Source organism: Callionymus lyra, chromosome 12 (assembly GCF_982586985.1).
Source record: "Callionymus lyra chromosome 12, fCalLyr1.hap1.1, whole genome shotgun sequence".
NCBI lineage: Eukaryota > Metazoa > Chordata > Actinopteri > Syngnathiformes > Callionymidae > Callionymus > Callionymus lyra.
The window spans coordinates 9,252,553-9,272,295 of NC_141829.1; the positions used below are offsets into that span (position 1 = coordinate 9,252,553).

General features: G+C 35.4%; 1 protein-coding gene across 2 annotated transcripts in view; it reads right to left on the minus strand.

The window, feature by feature from the left end:
- Positions 1–19,743, minus strand: part of kalrna (kalirin RhoGEF kinase a) — a 129,195-nt gene that overhangs the window by 79,946 nt on the left and 29,506 nt on the right. For both annotated transcript variants that reach the window (XM_087803518.1, XM_087803520.1), the window contains 6 exons: positions 10,559–10,636; positions 6,167–6,281; positions 2,665–2,857; positions 1,550–1,723; positions 1,399–1,482; positions 288–419 (listed from right to left, as the gene is read on the minus strand). In XM_087803518.1, coding sequence (XP_087659644.1) covers positions 288–419; positions 1,399–1,482; positions 1,550–1,723; positions 2,665–2,857; positions 6,167–6,281; positions 10,559–10,636 — 776 coding nt within the window. The remainder of the gene's footprint in view (positions 1–287; positions 420–1,398; positions 1,483–1,549; positions 1,724–2,664; positions 2,858–6,166; positions 6,282–10,558; positions 10,637–19,743) is intronic.

Here is a 19,743-nt window from a genome sequence, read left to right on the forward strand (position 1 = left end):
GCTCAGGACCACTTTGGAAATGACTGCTAACGAGCCGAACTGACGCCGCTGGTCCCGACTTAATGACGGCGGATCCCGGGCGAGTCAATAATGTAAGAACAGCTGAGACTTCAGACCTCAAGGATCCTAATGAGGCGTAACGACGTCGTTTTTTTTTTGCGAGGGGACGTAAAATAAACAAGTCGTTGACGGAACATTTCTTAACGGCTTCAACTGGATTCTAGTGAAGATAGATGCTGAGACTCTAGGGTCTCCGTGTTGGTTCTCAGGGTTCTGAAGGGGTTCACCTTGGGCACCAGGCTTTGGAAGTCGGCGGACCCGGAGATGCAGTTCCTCCCAGAAAACCCATCGCTCGACCGGATTAACTGGAGCAGCCGTTGACCTTCGCGGTCCAAGTCTTCGACTGGAGCCTTTAACACCTGCAGAGATGAAAACAGGATTAATCGACTGTTCCAGATAACGAAGAAGAACCTGGTGTTAATGCGGCATTTAATTAGAAAATAATGACATCATTATAATGAGTAATAAGTAATTTATATTTATAGAGCGCTTTTCCAGACCAGGGTCACAAAGCGCTTAAACAATCAGAACAATACTCAATAAAATATATACTTAAAAGGTCAAGATGACACCGAGACAAACACAGGAGTCTCAGAAAATCAAGGAAAAGCCTGAAGAAATAAATATAATGTTTCTTGAAGGACATTTTTTGTTGATGTAAATAATACATCGGACTACATTTTATTTACAACTTCATTAATATATTCTCTGCAAATTCTTCTCTGAACATTTCTTTAATTTAAAGTAGGGCCGTCAAATATTGAGAGTGAATTATTGCCAAAATAGTTAAATATGAATAAGGGAATATATATATATTTTTTTTAATGTATTATTTTGGATAAAAATATTCACAGCTTTGTCATCTCTTAAACTTTGTTCTTTAATTTGCACTTTGTTCTTGTATTTATGAAACTATCATCTGCTGTTAACTGGAAACCCAATGAATCTAATCTAATCTAATACTCCAACAAAAGACAGACAAACTAACCCCTGTGTTATCCCAGGGTCATGGTGACCCGGAGGTCCGAAAACAAATGTGTTTGTGGTGTCCTTTGTGTTCTCTCTGGGTCAAGGAGAATGACCTCCACCACTGCATATGTTTTTTTCTGATAGTCGTTCACCCTAAACCTGTGATAACACAAGGGATACCACAAACACATATTTTTGATACCAGTGATACCAGAAACACAATTGTTTCTGGGCCTTCGGGTCACCCTGACCCTTATATAACACAAGTGATACCATAAACACATTTGCTTTTGGGCCTTCGGGTCAACTTGACCCTGAGATAACACAATGGATACCACAAACACATTTGTTTCCAGGATTTTCCTTCACCTTCTTCTTGAGCAGCGTGTGCTCCTCTATCAGCCTCCGAGATCCCTCCACGTCGGCCGGGAAGTCTTTCTTGGACAGGAGCTCCTGCGGCGACACAGAGGGTCACGAGGGTCACGTCCATGTCTATGAATCCACCTCCGGGTCAACTGACCTGCAGGTCCTCCAGTCTGGACAGCAGGTGAACCGCGCTGGACATGAACTCCTCCAGCGAGACTCGCAAGTCCATCCACTCGTCGTGGTTGTAGTCCAGAGAACCCTCGAAGTCGTCCGTCAGCTGGGACGGATCCACCAGTTTGGATAAACCCTCCACGGACACCATGCTGGTCTAGAATAGAAAGAATTATTGGGATTTTTGTGGGGAATAAAAACAGCAAAATAAATATATGTAGATGATAACTATATATAAAAAAATCACTAAAAAATGTGTTTATTAAAGTGAATAAATTGTCGGTTTTTATTTTCATAAAATGAATTATTCCACACGGTTTAAAAACATATTTATAAAAAGTTTTGATGTACTTAAATACAATAAAGAACTAATTTTCTATTGCAGAAAATAAAAAGAGACATAAAATAATGTTTTTTTAAGCAAAAGCATTTAAATTATTATTAAACAAATCATGATGTTTATTTTGTCTGTTTTTTTTCTTTTGGAAATCCCAGTATTTTGTAATAAATGTAAGGAAGTAAGTTTATTACCGTAGTATAGAAGTAAACCATCTAAATAATGAGTACGGTAAATGATAAAAGAGAAAAAGGATTAAAAGGAGATCATTTAACATTATTTAGTAAAGAAAAAAGACATTTTAAATATTACCTAACAAATGATAATGTTTTGTTTTTGCATGACTCAGTATTTGAGAATTAAATGTGGTAATAATCTGAATATTGAGTAAAATAAAATATTAAAACGTAATACTTTAATATCATAAAGTAAACAAAAATGTATATATTACAATCATTTAAGTTTAAAAAATGAAATCATAAACAAAAACAATAAAACAAAAAATGTATATGAAAGAAAAATACTATTTAAAGATACAATTATTTAATAGAAGTATTGCATTTTTTTCATAAGGGATCATAGGAAGTGTACAAATTCACTTTTTAAATAAATAAGTAATACGTTTATAAGTCTGGGCTGAGGACGATTTGGTAAAAGTATTCAGGAGAAGAAAAACTTTATACTTAAAATAAACATTCAGAAAAATGTATTTTGTCAAATCTGCATCAGACATAAAGTAAAAGTAAAAATGAGAACTCGACCTCAAAGGAAAACTTGGCGCTGCCGAAGTTGGTCTTCTGCTTCTGCCAGAAGTTGTCGGGTTTGATGATGAGTGCGACGCAGATCTCGACCGGGAAGAACTCCTGCAGGGTCTTCAGCAGAGGTTTGATGAGTTCCCACTTGGAGCCTCGCATGTCGATGATGACGGTGAAGCCTCGCTTGCACACGTCCTCGCTGTGGACGCAGAGATAAGTATAGAGATATGTATGTCTGACAAAAGATACGTTTGACTGAATATTCTGCCTCAGAAATACATGTTTGTGGTTTAACACAGATCACGGATTAGCTATGTGTATTGACAGGAATCTGGTGATACAATACGATATATTGCGATACTGTAGTAACAGGGATATATTTGTAGTATTGTCGAGTACTTGACTCCGGTGTTGCAGTATTTACAGAACACATGACTCTTGACGAAGTCGTAACTGCTTTCATTTGTTTTCAAACCAAAAATATGTCCAAACATCAGCTTTAAAAGCTGCTGGAGTCACTGTATCCTCTCGTTCTCAGTCATTGCAGAATTTACAGACCACATGACTCTTGAAGAATTCGTGATTGTTTTCATTTGTTTTAAAACCAAAAATATGTCCAAACATCAGCTTTAAAAGCTACTGGAGTCACTGTATCCTCTCGTCCTCAGTCATTGCAGAATTTACAGACCACATGACTCTTGACGAAGTCGTAACTGCTTTCATTTGTTTTCAAACCAAAATATGTCCTATCATCCACTTTAAAAAAAAGCTCCTGTAGTCACTGTATCCTCTCGTCCTCAGTCACTGCCGGGATCTCCCTAGATTTATTTGTTCCTTTAGCTGCGGGGGACGTCACGACTGCTGCCATCTAGCGGCCAGAAGTTTAATTGCAACACAAAAATTAACAAACAATTTAAATATTTGCATGTAAATTGTAAATCAAATAAAAAATACAGTGCTTTTAATATAGATACTGTATGGCTAAAACAATTTTGCGATATTTAAGTGTATCGATATTTTCCTACACTCTTATTAGATTTGACATAAACTGTAGTAGTCAGACCAGGAAGCAAAAATGAACAAACACCATTAATGTTTGCATTGTATTTGTAAATAAAAATATCTACGTATTTTATTTGATACAACCCTGGTTGAAATATAAACCATAAAAAAACTATGATACAAATAAAATAACTAAAATTAAAAGCCAAATCATTTAAAAACATATTTTAAAATAAATAATTTGAATTAAATGTATGTACACAGGGATGTATGTGCAGATACACACAGGGATGTATGTGCAAATAGACAGAAAGTGGAGCGCACACACACACTCATGTGATTGGAGAGTAAAAATACACTCAGGTGACTTCATCAAACACACAAACACACCTAAGCTGCTCCCCAACACTCGCCAGCGCCACATCCATTATCGGCTTCCCTGAGGAGGCACAACTCCGAGTCGCCATGGAAACAGCAACTCGATTAGCAAGAGGAGGGCACGCGGATTTACAAAAAACAAAAAACAAAACAGAATTTGGACGACTTTGGTTCCATCTCAGAGGGTTCTCCTCAGCCAGGTATGTGTACAAACAAGTGAGTCCCAGAGGTTCCACTAGAGACGGTGTTACATGACGACGAGCCAACATTCAATGTCACAGAAGATAAAAAAACTCTCGCTAATAGGACGCTTGGAAACAGCGTGAGTCCCAACAGTAGTTCCGTTTACGAGGACATTACCAGCTTAGAAGTAATTGTTGCTGACATCATCCGGATTAGGAAACCGGAGCCAAAAAACTGAGAGGATGTTGGTACAAAAAGAACATTTTATTAGAGGCGTAAGGAAATATGAATACAGTCAAATATCGCGATGTATATTTTTTAAGATACTCAATTGATCGAACTATATTCTGAAAAGGAAATATAAAATAAATGGAATCAAGTGGTAAGTAGGTTGAGGCTACTTAAACATTGGGGTGTGTATTGGTAGGAATCCGGCTATGTGTTGCAATTCCGAGCATTACGTATCACGATACAGGGTCAACGATACGTTATATTATGATACTGTAGTAACAAGTATACATGTGTAGTATTGTCAAGTACTTGACTCTGGTGTTACATAATTTACAGACCACGTGAATCTTGACGAAGTCGTAACTGTTTTCATTTGTTTTCAAACCAAAATATGTCCTATCATCAGCCTTAAAATCTGCAGGAGTCACTGTATCCTCTTGTCCTCAGTGATCCTGACATATTTTAGATATACATTTTTTAATAATATATATTTATATATATGTATATATATATATATATATATATATATATATATATATATATATATATATTATAAAAAATTTTAACTTACATGCAAATATTCAAAATGTTTGTTTATTTTTGTGTTGCAATTAAACCTCTTGCCGCTGGATGGCAGCAGTCATGACATCGTCCGCAGCTAAAGGAACAAATAAATCTTGAGATATATATATAAATATATATATATATAGAGAGAGAGAGATCAATTGAGTATCTTTAAAAATATATATACTTACTGATACTGAATTCTTTTTATTTACAATCACAACCTCCTACCACTAGATGGCAGCAGTCGTCCATCCGCAGCTAAAGGAACAATGAAATCCCGCAAGATCCCGGCGTGGTAGACATGCTAGATAACAATGAATCACCATATGAATTGACCTGAAAAAAAGTTATCCAATTATATATCGCAAAATGATTTTACTGTATCGAACAGCAATGTAACAATGAAAATGTGGCTTTTTAATCGTTAAACAAAGTGTGTTTAAAATAAAACAAGTCATTATTCAAACATTTACAATAACATGTAAATATTCATTAATAATCTTCTGCAGTCATTATGCCACGAGCAGCTAATAGCAACAATGAAATCCGGCAAGATGACTGAGGGCGAGAGGATACAGTCGACTCCAGCAGCTTTTAAAGCTGATATTTGGACATAGTTTTTTTCAAAACAAATAAAGGAAGTAACGACTTCGTCAAGAGTCATGTGGTCTGTAAATTCTGCAACACCAGAGTCAAGTACTGGACAATACTACACTACTATATTGTCACTTCAGTATCACGATATATCGTATCGTCAGTTTCTTGCCAAAACACACCCCGACGTTTAAGGAGCCACGACCTACCCACCCCTTGACTCCATGAATTTAACTCCACTCTCTGGGGACTGACCTCGACAAAAAAAACCAAATAAACCAAACACTGACGCTTTCATACGGATGCTAATCAAACGCCGCCGAGAAGAAAGAAGCGTTTGATTCCAGCCGGGGAGACACTTCACAAACACTTCATCGGCTCTTTTGTCGAGTCGATCGCACTTTGATCGCCTCGACGAGAAAGAAAGAAAAAAAAACACAAACAAGAAGAGAAACTTGAATTAAAGATTTATGCTAATGCTAGTTGCTCGAGCGCGGATGAAAGTACTCGCTAACTCCCTGACGAGGCTGAGTTTTCGTCGGCGTGTGTTCACCTGGGGACCGTGGACAGGTAGGTCACCAGCCTCCTCAGGTCCTCCTGCTTTATTCGGTCGTGGTTGCTTCTGGCGGGGAACGTCAGGATGGGTCCTCCTCGCTTGTCTCGCCCTCCTGCGACACAAAAAAACAATCTCAAACATCCATAATCCCGACAAGAAGAAGAAGAAGAAGAGACTCTCGCGAAAGACAAACATCCGAGGGATGAAGCTGTAGAAGGAGCTTCACCTGTCGCAGCGATAAGTCAACAACCGAAAACCTCCCACGAGGGCAGAAGAAAAAAAGTGAGTGTTTACAGACTTCGCCTCCCGCTGTCGTCTGATGCTCCGGGTTTTTTAATAAACTCGGGAGGAAAAGACTCCTGCAAACAGCTGAGGGCGACGAGGAACACCCAGTCCGACGCCGAGGAGCCGGAATCGCTTTCATATTCAGAACCAGAATAAATAAAACCTTGTAGTTATTGACTCAAACATGCTCAAACATGATTAAAAAACAGAGAGCCTCCCGGGGCGGAGAAAACCCCCCCCCCACACAAAAAATATGACTTTTAAATCAAGTGGATTAGAATTAAACGAGTCTAGTTTATCTTGAAAAACCGTTACTAAAGACTGAATAAATGAATAAATACATGAAAAAGTTTAAAAAAAAACTGGGCCGATAAGAAGCGTACGAGCTCGTCTGAAGCACGAAACCGTACAAAACCTCGTGATGGATGAAGTGAGCGATGACGGTTGAGATTAATGTAAGAAACACAAACCACAATGTTTATACGCCGACAGCTCACGGAGCAGAAGGCTGGGTGGCGGACGATCTTTTCTTTCACGGAATACTTTCAGTGAATATCGAGTTCGTATTAAGAAAAAAAAAGTATTTCATATCCATTTTTTTACTTTTTAAATTTTTTTTAAACATGTTATTGACATACTAAGGTTTATATCGTGTTTTTTAAATGCATTTTTTTTAATTATTTTTTAGCGTTTTTTTGTGTTTTTGTGATGTCACATAATAATAATAATGTGGCCCCTGACCCCGAGGATACTTATTTGCTTAGCCTGGCTCTAGAGTCAAACGTGTCGCACTCGCCAACTCGGTTATGAAGCTCGCCACAGTCAAAATAAATGCTCAAAATTTAGGTGAACACCGATACATTTTTAGCTAGTATGTTGACGAATACACACTGAAGTAGACGTAAAAAAAATGTATACAATTAATCAGGAAACGTCAACAAAATTACAGAGAACTCAATGCAAAAGTCTGTTGTTGAACCACATCAATGCTCGGGGGTTCAACCCTTGTGTTATCTCAGGGTCAAGGGGACCCGGAGGGCCGGGTAAACAAATGTGTTTGAGGTATCCCTTGTGTTGTCTCTAGGGTCAAGTTGGACGACCTCCAGCACTGCATATGTATTTATGGAAGCCAGGGAGGTTGTTGACCTTGACCCAGAAACAACACAAGGGATACTACAAACACATTTGTTTTCCGGGCCTTTCGGGTCACCTTGACCCTGAGAGAACACAAGGGATACCACAAACACGTTTGTTTTCGGGTCACCTTGACCCTGAGATAGCATGACTAGTTTAGTTTAAGAAAAACATCGAAGAGCCTAAATATCCCAAGTTTTTTTAAGTGATATTGTATCGTTATTTAAAAGCAATGTTTTGATTAAAATTAATAAATACATTTTGTTGTTTTTTTCCTTTCAAAATGAATTGTATATAAATCCTACCTAGAAGTACAAATAACTGTTTGTTCATTTTTTTGTTGCAATTAATCTTGTGGCCTCTAGTAATTACGTCCTCTGCAGCTAAAGTAAAAATGAAATCTTGAGAGATCCTGGCGATGACTGAGGACGAGAGGATACAGTCGACTCCAGCAGCTTTTAAAGCTGATGTTCTGACATATTTTGGTTTGAAAACAAATGAAAGCAGTTACGACTTTGTCAAGAGTCATGTGGTCTGTAAATACTACAACACCAGAGTCAAGTACTCAACAATACTACACATATATAAGTGTTGCTACACTATCACAATATATTTCAATATATTATATCATTGCCCCTGTATCAATTGCCAATATAATCTCTAACATGTATAGCATGTATTGACTTAAAGGTACTACAGCTTCTACTGAGGCATTAAAGAAGCAATCTGGTTTTTGGATTCAGAAACACATTTTCTTTTTGAGCTCTTGTTTCAAAATAAATCTTCTTAAATTACCTTTTAATACCTCAGAGTCAAATAGAGTTCATCCAAATTGATGTTTTAAACCCGACTGGACGGTCCATTAATGTTCCCGCTTCTCTAATCAAAACTCAATATTGGAAGATGTTTAATAAAATGGAATCATGTGTTTCAGACTGGCTGAGGAAGGTCGGATGAGAAATGGAAAAATCAGTCCTTTTATGAAAGTCAAAGACGAGTGTCAAGCATTAGCTAGTGTTGATGTACAATTACTGATAAAGGTTATTCAAAGGATTCATACAATTTGTCTTTTCTTTAATTTATGTTTATTTTTTTTACACTTTGAGAACTAAGTCTTCTTCATCAATCAGATGTAAACATAAAATAGAAAAAAATAAATAAAAAGAGGACCAGATCAGATGTAGCTTCCGTAGCCGTTAGCTAACCCCATCACATCTAAGTTATTTAAAATCACACAAAGTACACAAACAGTTGTTTTTGTTATATAGACATGTACTTTATGTGTATGTTTTAAGAATAGAACCAAATAAAAACGTACATTGTTTTTTTAAATCAGACAAAAACCTGTTTGTTTTTTAAACTAGCTAGCACATCTATGCTAGCTAGGACAGAACTAGCGTTTGTTAGCTTGTTTATCTTTTTAGCATAATTAAGAAACCAGCTCAACAACAGATAATTAAAAAGTATTCCTAAGAAAAAAAACAGTATTTCTGTTTCATTGGCGAAGCATTTTCTTTGTATAACATACACATGTAAGGATTTAATTAAAAATAATTCCCTGTCCCTGTTTTTTATCAACTTCAGCCATTAAAACTCCGGTTTTTCTTGTCCAAAGATGACAACATTTTTGGCATATGACACTTTTTTTCCGGTAAGTAAAAGCATAAACCATGATGAACAAAAATCTCTATATATATGTGTTTTATTCATGTGATCTTTCTTAAAAGAAGAATGTTAAACTGGTCACGATCGTCACAACATGATTTTGAAAACATTCCTGCAGCTGAGAATGAAGCTGTGAACAAATAAATAAACGTCAACATCTACACTTTGTGAAGAGAATATCTCACAGATGAAAGTTACATTGTTCCACTTCATTAAAAAATGAATTCCCTTCCTCGGCTCTTGATCATTAAAAGGGGTTTAAGGCAATTGTTTTTGGAGGGAATTAGTTGATGTAGCTCAAAACATCTGGTAAATATTTCCATGTTTTCATTTTGAGCATCTAGAAAATATGCATTTTCAGAGAAAATCAGTGTGCATGCTTAATCTGCTGAACGTGTAAAATGAAACGCTCGATAATGCTTGAAGTATTGCATTAGTATTCAAAGTAAAATGTGTGGAAGCAGTTAAAATGATGGCATATTACAATAATACTGATGTGAAAACTTTGAAATTAACTGAAAAAGGTTGCAAACCAGATAAAAGAAGAAAAGGAATTAGAATACAAAAAAGTTAAATAAATAGTAGTAGAAGTAGTAGAAGTAGAATAAGTAGTAGTAGTTGAGTAGAAGAAATAGTACAATTAGTAGTAGAAGTAGTAGGAGAAGTATAAGTAGCAGTACAAGTAGTAAGAGTAGTATTAGAAGTAGTATAATAAAATTAAGTAGAAGTAGTAGTAGGGTAAGTAGTAGAAGAAGTAGTAGAAGTAGAAGTAATAGAATAATTTGTAGTAGAGTAGTAGAAGAATTAGTAGTAGAAGTAGAATTAGTTTTAGCAGTAGAATTAGTAGTAGAAGTAGAATAAGTAGTAGTAGAAATAGTAGTGGGAGTAGAAGAAGTAGTAGAATTAACAGTAGAAGTAGAATTAGTAGTAGAAGTAGAAGAAGTAGTTGTAGTAGTAGAAGAATTAGTAGTAGAACACTCAAACGAATGGTGGAAAAAGGGTAGGAAAAGAGAAATAGAAGAAAGAGTTGAAGAGATAAAAGAAAGATAGATTATAGCCTGCATTTCGAGAACGAGTCAAATTAATCAAAGTTATTGTGTGAATGCTGGAGGAATGAATAGAGATTATAGATTTCAAGATTTTGGTAAGACTGTGGTAAATTTAAATTAAGTTCGGACCTTGACCAAAAGTGTGAGAAAAATATAATTAAATAAAGAAAAATTACAGGCGAACCCATTGACCTCGTAATCGAACCCCAACATTAGCTTCTTCACGTCACTTCAATTATTTTTTTAAATCACTCACCGGACACGAAGGCGACTTTCTCTTTCAGCACCGGGAGGACGTCCGACGCGCTGACGATGCCTTCAGTCCTTAAAGCGCCTGAAACAAGAAGAAGTTGAACATCAGAGTTTTTCTTTCCAAGAGATAAACACACGAACATCACTCGTTTTCTACTTGCCCTCATGTTCCACTGAGGGTTGGGATTATTTCCCATAGTAATCTACTACTTTTTAGAGTTATAGACAATAATGTTTGTTCATTTTAATGTAGCGACTCAAGCTCAGTTGTCATCTTCGTCCAAAAAGACACTTAAAAATATCCAAATACCTCCAAACTGCTCGTCTGTAACGACCATCTTTTATTAAAGCATCAACATGAATAATTAGAGATAATGAGAAAAATACTTAAATATATCTTTATTTTAAGCGGAAGATCCAGATCTCTAGTTATAGTTTTTAGCCAGTATTTTCCTCATTGAAACAGAGGTGCAAGATTTACACTGATAGCCTGAGATATTCCGCTTAAAATATAGACTTTTAAAAGTATTTTTCTGATAAAAATGATCTTGATAGTTGTCGTCAGAAGTGATTCAGCTTTAAAAAACTGCTGGAGCGTGATATTTAAACGTAAAAACAAACAAAATCAAAGCTAGCTAGCAATGCTAGCTAATATTAGCTTCAGCATGCTTAAGACACTGTTTTAGCATTTGAAATACTGTTGGTTATATTGATAGTCATCAGATGGATCAACGTTACCCAAACTTTTTAACTAGTTTTCCGGCAGAATTGACCTGAAAAATAACTGGGTTCTAAAGAAGATGAAGGGTCCTGAGTTGTTAGGATCTGTTACCATGGTTACGCTGATGTTACACTGAGTTGCACAAAGATGCTTCAACACAAGATGGACGTCACAGACGAGCACTATGGAGGTATTTGGATGTTTTTAAGTGTCTTTTTGGACGAAGACGAAGACAACTGCGCTCCAGTCGCTACATTAAAATGAACAAACATTTTTGTCTATAACTCTAAAAAGAACAGATTACTCTGAAAATAATCGCAACTCTTAGTCGACATGAGGAACATAAACAAACTTTAAACACCCCGTCAGTGAGACAACTCGCAGCTTTCGATGTATTTTGGCAGGAGCGAGCGTTAAGAACATCTAGTTGAATCCAGCAGGTTAACAAACAGTCCAGAAAAAAGCCTCCAGTCGTCCATCATCGACAGGATGTTCCTCCTGATCCGCCGTCTCTAAAAAAACTTCACCTCCGAACCGTCGAAGAAAAAAAAAAAGCTCAGATGTTCACGTCCCGCTGAGAGCGACTGTGAGTTCCAAGAAGGTCCCGCGGCGAGGACTCCCACAAATCTACGGCAGGACAAACACTCGGACACCTGTTCTCGCCTGGACCCGAGCCCGGGAGCTCCGAGAGCTCCGTGAGCGCTGGTGCCGAGCCACGAGCGCAGGAACAGGTTGGTGACTTGAGGCTCGTTCTATCGTCTCTGGAGCGAAGTCACCGTCGAGCCAAAATGTGTTTTATCGTCGGGAGAACAGAACTGGAGCGGATCCCAGGGAATAAATAATTTAGTTTTTATTTCTTATGAAATACCTTTTTGGGTGAGCTGTTGTCGAGGTGGTTTGTTAAGCTGAAGAGAAAAATGTTAGTTAGCATATGCTTGCACTGTGCTAGCTAGCATTGTTGTGCTAGCTAGTTCTTAAAAATCTGGTATTGTTTGATTTAAAAAACAAATTTAACTTTTAATTTGGTTTCATTCTTAAAACATTAACAAAAAGTACATTTCAAAACCACAACTATTTGTTTACTTTGTGTGATTTTAATGTTTACATCTAAGATGTGAAGGTGTTAGCTAGCATATGCTAGCACTTTGCTAGGTAGCATTGTTATGCTAGCTAGTTGACAAAAAACAACTGTGTTTTGTTTGATTTAAAAAACAAATTTAATTTTTAATTTGGTTTAATTCTTAAAACATACACATAAAGTACATGCTAAATAACAACTGTTTGTGTACTTTGTGTGATTTTAAGTAACTTAGATGTGATGATCTGTTGTCGAGGTGGTTTGTTAAGCTAAAGAGAAAAATGTTAGCTAGCATATGCTAGCACTGTGCTAGCTAGCATTGTTGTGCTAGCTATTTTTTTTCGAGGGGGTTTTGTTTGATTTAAAAAACAAATTTAACTTTTAATTTGGTTTAATTCTTAAAACATTAACAAAAAGTACATTTCAAAACCACAACTATTTGTTTACTTTGTGTTATTTTAATGTTTACATCTAAGATGTGAAGGTGTTAGCTAGCATATGCTAGCACTTTGCTAGGTAGCATTGTTATGCTAGCTAGTTGACAAAAAACAACTGTGTTTTGTTTGATTTAAAAAACAAATTTAATTTTTAATTTGGTTTAATTCTTAAAACATACACATAAAGTACATGCTAAATAACAACTGTTTGTGTACTTTGTGTGATTTTAAGTAACTTAGATGTGATGATCTGTTGTCGAGGTGGTTTGTTAAGCTAAAGAGAAAAATGTTAGCTAGCATATGCTAGCACTGTGCTAGCTAGCATTGTTGTGCTAGCAATTTTTTTTCGAGGGGGTTTTGTTTGATTTAAAAAACAAATTTAACTTTTAATTTGGTTTAATTCTTAAAACATTAACAAAAAGTACATTTCAAAACCACAACTATTTGTTTACTTTGTGTTATTTTAATGTTTACATCTAAGATGTGAAGGTGTTAGCTAGCATATGCTAGCACTTTGCTAGGTAGCATTGTTATGCTAGCTAGTTGAAAAAAAACAACTGTGTTTTGTTTGATTTAAAAAACAAATTTAATTTTTTAATTTGGTTTAATTCTTAAAACATACACATAAAGTACATGCTAAATAACAACTGTTTGTGTACTTTGTGTGATTTTAAGTAACTTAGATGTGATGATCTGTTGTCGAGGTGGTTTGTTAAGCTAAAGAGAAAAATGTTAGCTAGCATATTCTAGCACTGTGCTAGCTAGCATTGTTGTGCTAGCTAGTTTAAAAAAACAACTGTGTTTTGTTTGATTTAAAAAACAAATTTAATTTTTAATTTGGTTTAATTCTTAAAACATACACATAAAGTACATGCTAAATAACAACTGTTTGTGTACTTTGTGTGATTTTAAATAACTTAGATGTGATGGTCTGTTGTCGAGGTGGTATAAAGAGAAAAATGTAAGCTAGCATATTCTAGCACTGTGCTAGCTAGCATTGCTGTGCTAGCTAGATTAAAAAAAAACAACAACAGGGTTTTGTTTGATTTAAAAAACAAATTAATAACTTTTAATTTGGTTTAATTCTTAAAACATAAAAGTACATGTCAAAACCACAACAATTTGTTTTCTTTGTGTGATTTTATTGTTTACATCTAAGACGTGAAGGGGTTAGCTAGCGGCTGTGGAATCTACATCTGATCTAGCCCTCTTTTTATTTATTAGGATATAACTTTTTCTATATATGTGTCGCATTCTTGCGGAATTTAATTTAATATAGAGCGCAAAATAATGGTAAATATATTAATATAGAAATGTATATAATTGTAATGATGTTTAAAGAAATATTTCTAATGATTCTAACTAATAATAATTTAACAGTGTTTTTAATGTTTCTATCATTTTTTGTATCAAAATAAAAATGTATAAATATATATATATATATATATATATGTCTCATTTTATTCACATTCAAACCCAGAACATGTTAATGTAAACTCTCGATACTGTCCGCAAGAATCTTGGGTCTCTTCGTGGAAATGAATATTACACAAATAAAACTTCCAGTGACTATTGAAAAAACCCAAAGAAAAGTTTTATCAAAATGGTTTTGCTGAACTGTCTTAAGACTAAATAAAGTATGTACTTTATAATTAAAGCTTCAATAATAGATGGTCTGCAATTACAAAAACACAATTTGCAATCAGTGATTTCTTTATTTCGTTAACAAAAATAACACTAACATACTTAATAAAGTTAAAACATGTTTTTATTTGTAAGGGTGTCAATAATGTGATTTATCAAGATGAATTCATTATATTTTCGTTCGCAATAACCTGATTTTTAATCTCAAACTGTTCTGTTTGCAAGTAGTCTTTTTGTATTTTAGTTTTAAATTACACTTCATAGTTAATTCACTTCAAAAAGTAGAAAAGTGAGCAAACAGATTGTTGTCCATCAGAGAAGTTGACGTTTATTTTCATTTGTAAAAGCTGCCGGTTATTTATTGTTCTGTAACAGCCAGATGCTTTTGTCATCACAACCCTACACACACACACACACACACACACACGTGCACACACACACACACACAATCTTGTAAAATAAAAATTGTATAAAAGTGAACAACTATCAACAAACACATCAAACTATCGTATCAATCTTGGCTTGTATTCCAATAATGTAATCAAAGTGCAGGACGAGGATAAAAGAGAAAAAAAGATAAAGTGTGGTTAAAAAAAAAGAGGAGAGAAACAGCCGCTAACATGTCTTTTGATCTTTTCCTCGGAGATTTCCCTCCGGAGCCTTCAGACGATTTTATTTCAATTCATCTTGATTTAGCAACATGTTTCGCTTTCAACGTCGCAGCGAGGAAATATTTCATCTCCCTGCGAGTCACATGACTGTGATCTTGACGTAGAAACAAATATGTCGACGTCGACATCGATGAGCAGAACAATCGTTTGTTTAGACTCTTGTTTTTATCCAGTGATGTTTGGAATTTTGTCATAATTGTCGTTTATTAATGGATTCCTTCGGGAGTCAATCAATCCAAACAAGAGTGAATTTAAATAAATGAAAAAAATGGTTTTGTTTGCAAAATATTAAGTGTTTTCTTCACGTGAGAAAATAGTTTCTTATCTTTATTTCTTGATTTTGATTAAAATTGGTGACTTGTCATTTATTTATTGAAGTAATTATTTCAGTTTTATTAGATTATTGGTAGGTAGTTTTTTCTCCTTTTTTTTGTTTGATTTTTTTTACAACGATTACCCAGAAAAAACATTCATTCACTTCTGAAGACGACAATTAAAATTGTACAAAATCTGGAAGAAGTTGTATAACTAATGTTTGTAAACAAATATATAACTCTCCAAATTAATGTACATTATAATCTCTTTGTTTTACTATTTATCTTGTTTATGTAAAGTTATGGTTTCATAGTTCTGATACATTTGATTTTATCTTTTTACAAGTTACATCACAATAGGAAAAGAAGTGTAATTATTTAACTTCTTTCTTATTATTGTGAATCATTGTATTGTTTCTGACAGGCTTAGCAAACCTTATTAAACCTTCAAACAACGGATTGCATTGGCAAGAACACGATAGATACTATCTACTGGACTCTGATGTATCCTTTCTTTTTTCACTCATCGCTGCCATTTCACCACTTTTGTTGTTACTGGAAAAAAATGACAAATGTTGCCAACTAGTGGCCGGAGGTTAAATTGCAGCACACAAATTAATAAACGCTGTGAATACTTGAGTTTTAATAATAAAATAAAACATCGAATGATTTTCTTTTTTACACACAGTATTGAAATATAAATCATGAAAAACATGTGAATTAAAATAAATAATAATAAAGGAAATATTTTGTATTTATTTATTTTAAATATTGATACCGTGCTATTGAATATCGATACAGTATTTGGAATAAAAATATATCGTTATATCTGTGTTATCTTAAACCCATAGTTTAAACCCTCGTGATTTGAATACGTAAAAACAAACAAAAATCCAAGCTAGCTAGCAATGCTAAGCTAATATTAGCTTCAGCATGCTTAAGACACTGTTTTAGCATTTGAAATACTGTTGGTTACATTAATAGTTCAATTGGGCATCAGATGGATGAACGTTGCCCAAACTTTTTAACTAGTTTTCTGGCAGAACTGACCTGAAAAATAACTGGGTTCTAAAGAAGATGAGTTTTTCGGATCTGTAACCATGGTTACGCTGATGTTACGCTGATGTTACTGGTCAACACCGGTCAACACCGGTCAACACTGCAGCTCGTCCGATCACACGTCCAGACTTCTTGCACCTCTTCAACGAAACAGAAACTTATTTTCACAATATTACGTGTCGTTTTTATTACTTCCTGGCATCGGCAGCCGGATTTTTCCCTCCAGCAACACTCTGGCTCGTCCCGAGCGTGTCCTGCTCATGAGCGACCACGGAATTATCATGGACCGAGAAAATCTGCGTTTCTACCCAACAATAACATTTTTACACGACAACGGTTTCAATCTGCAGAATATCAACGCGCCGGAGACGGAACCCCTGGCGAACTCCTATTTCAGCGCTCGACAGAAACACTTGAGTTATGTTTTTGAATTTGTGTTTCCAACACTTTTCAGCACAAAAGGCAGAGTTAGATTCCTGAAAGGGAAACAGTTAACGCTAGAGCTGGAAGGAGAAGGTTTTCAGGAGAATAAAATACTTCAACAACGAGAGTCTGAGGACATTTTTATACGTGTGGCGACAGAGGTTAGAAGTTTAAGGTTCAGCGCCGGATAACATTGTGTCTCTGAGGGAGATGTTAAACCCTGATCGCGTTGCAGCCTACTCCCATCACTGTGTGACTGGTAGAAGATTGTTGTCGCTTTGGAGAAATGCTTCTGCGAAAGTCACTAAAAAATTTGAAATATTTATCCAATATTTCATTAGATATTGTTTCATTTTATTTAAAGAGTCTCATTAAGATCTTAGTGGTAAATTGCGCGTTTAAAAAATATAAATAAGAGGAATAAACTTAGAAATAAGTTTACAAATGTACGTTGTTTTTTTTAACTTGTAATTACTAGGGTTGACGATGCTTCATGAAACAGTGTCATGTTGTTTAGAGGTCAGTAGGTGGCGCCATGAAATTAAAAATGATGTTTCATTAGAACAGTTGTTCAAAACAAAGGAAAATAGTGCAGAGACCGCCATCTAGTGGACTCTGAAGGTAATGACACTGTTTCATGAAGCTTCAACAGACCATCACTAGTAATTACTCACTTAAAATAAATACATCTACAAAATTAAAAAATAATTAAAGTAATGCCTGGGTGGTTTATTTACTATCAAAAAAAGATCAAAAATATGCGGCACATGGATCCAAGTAAGCATTTATTTATACATTTATATTTATTATTCGATTTAAATCCCTTTTAAAAGCTTTTCGATGTTTCCTTCATTACATTTTTTTGTGTTTGTGAGTATTTACTGTCACTCGAACTAATCTTAAAAACATACTTTGCATATTTTTAAATAAATTGTATATATAATGAAATAATACACAATAAAAAAACACTTTATTTAATATAGTCCTGGCATTGTTACAATTATTTTTTTTCCACACCAAGTTAAGGCTTTAATTAATTAATAACTAAGTCCATTTAAAAGCCAAAATAGTACTTGATCACAATCTTTGCCACTCGTTTGTTTACCTAAAACAGCATGTACTACACAACCAGCTATGTATTGAAACCTGTTAGTACTTCACGTTATTAAAGCCGCTCAGATATTCACGACCACCTCGAGTCGTAAAGGTGCGAACACGGGTCCGCGAGTCGCAGGTCATCGCTGACGTAGCCGTGTCAGTGCTGATGTAAAGGGGTCATGGGAAGTTTCAACCACCGCACACACACACACACACACACACACACACACACACACATACCAAGACTCACACGCTAAATCACGACACGCAGCCCTGTTGAAACCATTAGACGCACCCCCCCCCCCCCACACCCGCCCACGCCACCACATGACCTTGATCAGCCTGGACCGGATCATGAACCAGTCATATTTTTTTCCCATGATGCAAATCTGTCTCACGTCCGGGTGGAGTGAAATAAAATACTTCCCACCGACATCGAAGGTGACACCGACGCCGCTCCCGTCTCCATCATGAGTCCGGGATGAGTCACGGTTGGACGGCGAGCGGATATATATATATATATATATATATATATATATATATATATATATATATATATATATATATACGCCGGGGATTTATCGCCGGAGCTCGTTACCGTAATGGAACCTTAAAGTGCGGCCAAAAAATTCGGAAAGTCAAAGATGTTTTTAAAGTATCGGACGATTTATGTTTAAGTGATAAAGCGGGACAACTTTGTATTTAAGTCTTCAGACATAAAGGTTTTTTTTTTTGGGGGGGGGGGGTTTAATGAACGCCGTTAAATTTTCTTTTGATGAAAAGTCGTGAGGGAAAAAGAGAACACGAGGAACGAAGCCATAAATCTAGGACAGGTGTCTGGAACGCAGTGGTAGAGTATCATCACAAGACAATGACACACAATAGTATCTCGATGTATCTCGATATATAGCGATATATTGGGATATTCTGAAGTTAACCTGACCTTTATGAAGAATGATTATGACTTATGTATCAATAAATGTACGAATAAATGTATAAATACATTTTAAAATAAATGTATGAATACATGTATAAATACTTAACAAAATGTATAAATACGTAACAAAATGTATAAATGTCAAAATAAATGTATGGATAAACATCAATATGTCAAAATAAATAAATGACTTCTGATTCAATTTTTCTAAAATAATGGAGATATTTTACATATAAAAACTGAAATTGTAACTTTTATTTATACATTTTGTCTTCTATTTATTTAGGTATTCATACATTTTGTTGTCCGTATGTAAATTAAGTGGGCGGGTCGAACATCAGTCTAAGGCAGTGATTGGTTACAGCCTTGGATCAACTACCACCGCCTTGAAAGCATCAGACGTTCATCACACTTTTATCTCAGCTTGGAGAAAAGTGTTGTCAAGTGTCGACGATTGTGTTTCAACAACTGGTTGCAATCAGTGTTAAAAAGTAGTAGAAGAAGAAGCTGTCGAGTCATTTCCTGTAAGTGTGTAGCAGCAGTGTTTGATTTGAGACAGTACTACTCTGTGGAAATTTGAGCACTGCACAAGTAAGTGTCTTACAGTATACACTAAAGCAGTGCACTTAGGGAAGTGTGGTATTTGAGTGTGTGTATTATCAATTCAATAACGCAGGTTAAAGTGTCGCCATCACATTGTGGCGTAGCAGTTAGTGTGACCGCCTCAGAAGGTTGTGGGTTCGCTTCCAGTTATTTTATGGTTTATATTTTCGATAAAGTGTGTGTAAAGTAAAATAATTCAATTTA